This window comes from Olea europaea, unplaced genomic scaffold (assembly GCF_002742605.1).
Source record: "Olea europaea var. sylvestris unplaced genomic scaffold, O_europaea_v1 scaffold1351, whole genome shotgun sequence".
NCBI lineage: Eukaryota > Viridiplantae > Streptophyta > Magnoliopsida > Lamiales > Oleaceae > Olea > Olea europaea.
Genome location: NW_019231007.1, coordinates 135,164 through 138,239, shown reverse-complemented (window position 1 = coordinate 138,239; position 3,076 = coordinate 135,164). Strand labels below are relative to the sequence as shown.

The 3,076-nt window shown below is 33.7% G+C and overlaps 1 protein-coding gene across 1 annotated transcript in view; it reads left to right on the top strand.

Moving 5' to 3' along the window:
* LOC111375234 (laccase-16-like) overlaps positions 1–1,455 on the top strand; it is a 4,246-nt gene extending 2,791 nt beyond the window's left edge. Inside the window, exons 2-3 of the mRNA XM_022998036.1 lie at positions 2–127; positions 1,089–1,455. Coding sequence (XP_022853804.1) covers positions 2–127; positions 1,089–1,219 — 257 coding nt within the window. The 3' untranslated portion in view covers positions 1,220–1,455. The remainder of the gene's footprint in view (position 1; positions 128–1,088) is intronic.
* Positions 1,456–3,076: the final 1,621 nt, after the last annotated feature.

Sequence of the window (3,076 nt, the reverse complement as noted above, 5' to 3'; positions counted from 1 at the left end):
GGTTCAGGAAATTTCAACCCTGACGAAGATTCCAAGAAATTCAACCTCGTTGATCCTGTGGAGAGGAATACAGTACAAGTACCCTCTGGAGGGTGGGTGGCTATCAGATTCACTGCTGACAATCCAGGTATTTTAGCAGTTCCAGTAACATTCTCCACACTTTTCTTTTTTTGGTGCACATAGTAAGCCCAATCATTATTTGGAAATAGCAATGTTTTGAATACTGATTTTTGAAAGAATATGTGATTAAAAAGTAGAAAAATATTTTAAGTTTAACAACGGAATATTTTATTATGCGAATGTATGATTAAAAATGAGTACATAGAAAAAAGAGTTCAAATAATAGCTGTGAAACAAAGGATAAAATGCTTAAATTTGAATGCTTGGAAATTAGAAATGAAAATTTCAAGGCCTCTAATATTTTATTTTTTTCGAAGTGTGTGTGAAAATAGGCTGGGCCGTTTAAGTTTGAGATGACCTATTCTTTTGAAAATCTAGTCGAACCAATCTGACTCACTTCGAGTCGGTTTACAGGTTGAGCTGCCAAATAAGATAAATAGACGTGTGATTCAAACCTACAACGGTTCTGAATTGGGCCTACTTGTCGGTGGCAAGTTCCAACTCAACCCATCCATTTTGACCTAAAACTATCATTAGGGCCTGTTTCGATCTACCACTTTTTTTGTGGCCCGTAGCCTGTCTCAAGATGGATGGACATTTACAGTCCAGCCCAATTGTAGTCTTTTTTAGAGTTAAGCCACTCAAAACATAAATGGCTTTCCATTTTGTAGGGATGACAAAAACTCCCTTCAAACTCGATACCATTACCTCTCCCCCGAATGGGGTGGGGATTACTGTTTAATCGGATAATCCGTTTGGGTACAGGGCAAAATTTTTCACCCCGAGGTATGTAAATGGGACAATCGTCTCGCCTTGCCCCATCCTGCCTTAAATAGGTAACGGGGTAGGTATGGGCGCTGAGCCCGCCCCTCCGATTGCCAATCCTACCATTTTGGCACCAGTGCTTTAACATGCACTAGCTTATTCTATTCCATTTGAAGAATTAATTCTGCTTTTTGAATGTTTAGGAGTCTGGTTTATGCATTGCCATTTAGAAGTGCACACTACATGGGGACTGAAGATGGCATTCTTAGTGGATAATGGTAATGGGCCCAATGAATCTCTCCTACCACCACCTAATGATCTACCCAAATGTTGAGAGCCCAAAGCTTCAAGTTTGTACATTCCAAAAGGTTTTCATTCGCCAAACAATAGAGGTGATGAAGCCTAAAGAAGGAGCCTAATTCTTTTGCTTATACTTAGTTGTTTATCATGGATTGTATGTGTGATATATTTGGTCCGTCATATTGAACAAATTGTTAATATTTTAAATTTGTTTACTACTAGTCATTTATGATCGTTGATCTCATGTTTGTCACTTATGTATTTATAAATATGAGAAAATCTATATCTAGAGTTGTCAATGTATTTCTTCTTCTTCTTCTTCTTCTTCTTTTCGTGGTACGTATGGAGCTTCATATTACCCTATATATGCTTGTTTGATGTAGATTGTTTTAAAATAGATATTGTGAAAATTGATTTTGTTGGAGAATGTGTAGCTTAAAAAGAAGAAAAAGTTATGAGCTCACATGCAAAATTATTTTATTGGAAGAATGTGCGTTAAAAATGAATTTGAAAATAATTGTTTAAGCCCATTCTTTTGAAAAGAATGCATTTTTGAATAGTATATTGATGAGTAATGTGTAGTTAAAAAATAAGGAAAAATTTTGAATTTACGTGTAACATTATTTTATAATTTACGTGTAATATTATTTATTAAAGAATACGTGATTAAAATGTGTCAAAATATTGTTTAAGAATGTATTTTGTTTTTTTTTAAAAAAATGAGGCTTGAAGAATATGTATCAAACATTACACTTGTCATTCACCAATTTATTTTAATTCTTGTCATAATGGGTAAGCATGACGAATGCAAAGTGGAATATAGTAGTTGAATCTCCAAAAAGTATCCGGCCCGGATCATAATTGGGCCTGAGCTCGTTAATGATCATTAGTGGGTCCTCCAATGTGATGATTCCATACTCATCAACAATATAGATACATATGACCGTTTAACCTACCAATGTTTGAATAAATATATTTGACAAATGATCACATCCTCTAAATTAATTTATCTTCCAAAAAAATCCTACTGAGATACAATATTTTTTATAAATGTATTTGGCAGTATAAATCTTGAAGTTTCGATGTAAAACATTAACTTCGTCGGTAATGATAGTCCAAATTATTATTATTATTATTTTCAAGTAATTTAAATGCTTTTTTCTTGGTGTTTGATTGAAAGTCGAAAGATAATTACTCGTTAGAATTATTCATTCCAAATTTTTTGAACTCTGATACTATTTGGAATTATGCTATATGTTCAAACATGATTGATCACTAATTAAATGGTGTGTCATATCACCGATACTTAATATAAGTTAAGTATCGATATTTATGAGATCATTTCCGTGTACACTTAACTTTATTTTACTATCTTAGTTTAATTCATAATTATATTCGAGCCTAACGATGCTAAGTCTATAATTAACCAACCAATGGGTGATTGAAAGTTGTATGATCGCGCACATGAAGGTTGATGCACACGTTTACCGGAGTGAGTTTCGAACCAATCACATGCTCACACTGTTTTGACTCTTAGAAATAAGAGAATAAACGAACCGGTCCACACCCCCATAGGAATCTTTCCTTTAATGGAAACAAATTGCCAACCAATGCAATTATTATCATATTCATTTTCTTTCGTCCCCATCATTTCCAACACTCTCCGACTCTTGCATCCATCAAGGGCCAATTGCCAATTTCGGAGAATAAAATAAAACTACAACAGTTGTCTTTGTAAACTTGAGTATAAAATATTTGCTCGCGTTTCTAATTTAACTTTTCAAATATACCTTTCATACGAGTAATTATGTCATTTATCTCGTATTTCATCTACAGTTGGGGATAGAAGTGATGCCAACTCTTGATTTTGTTTTCTCTATCTTCAATTAAA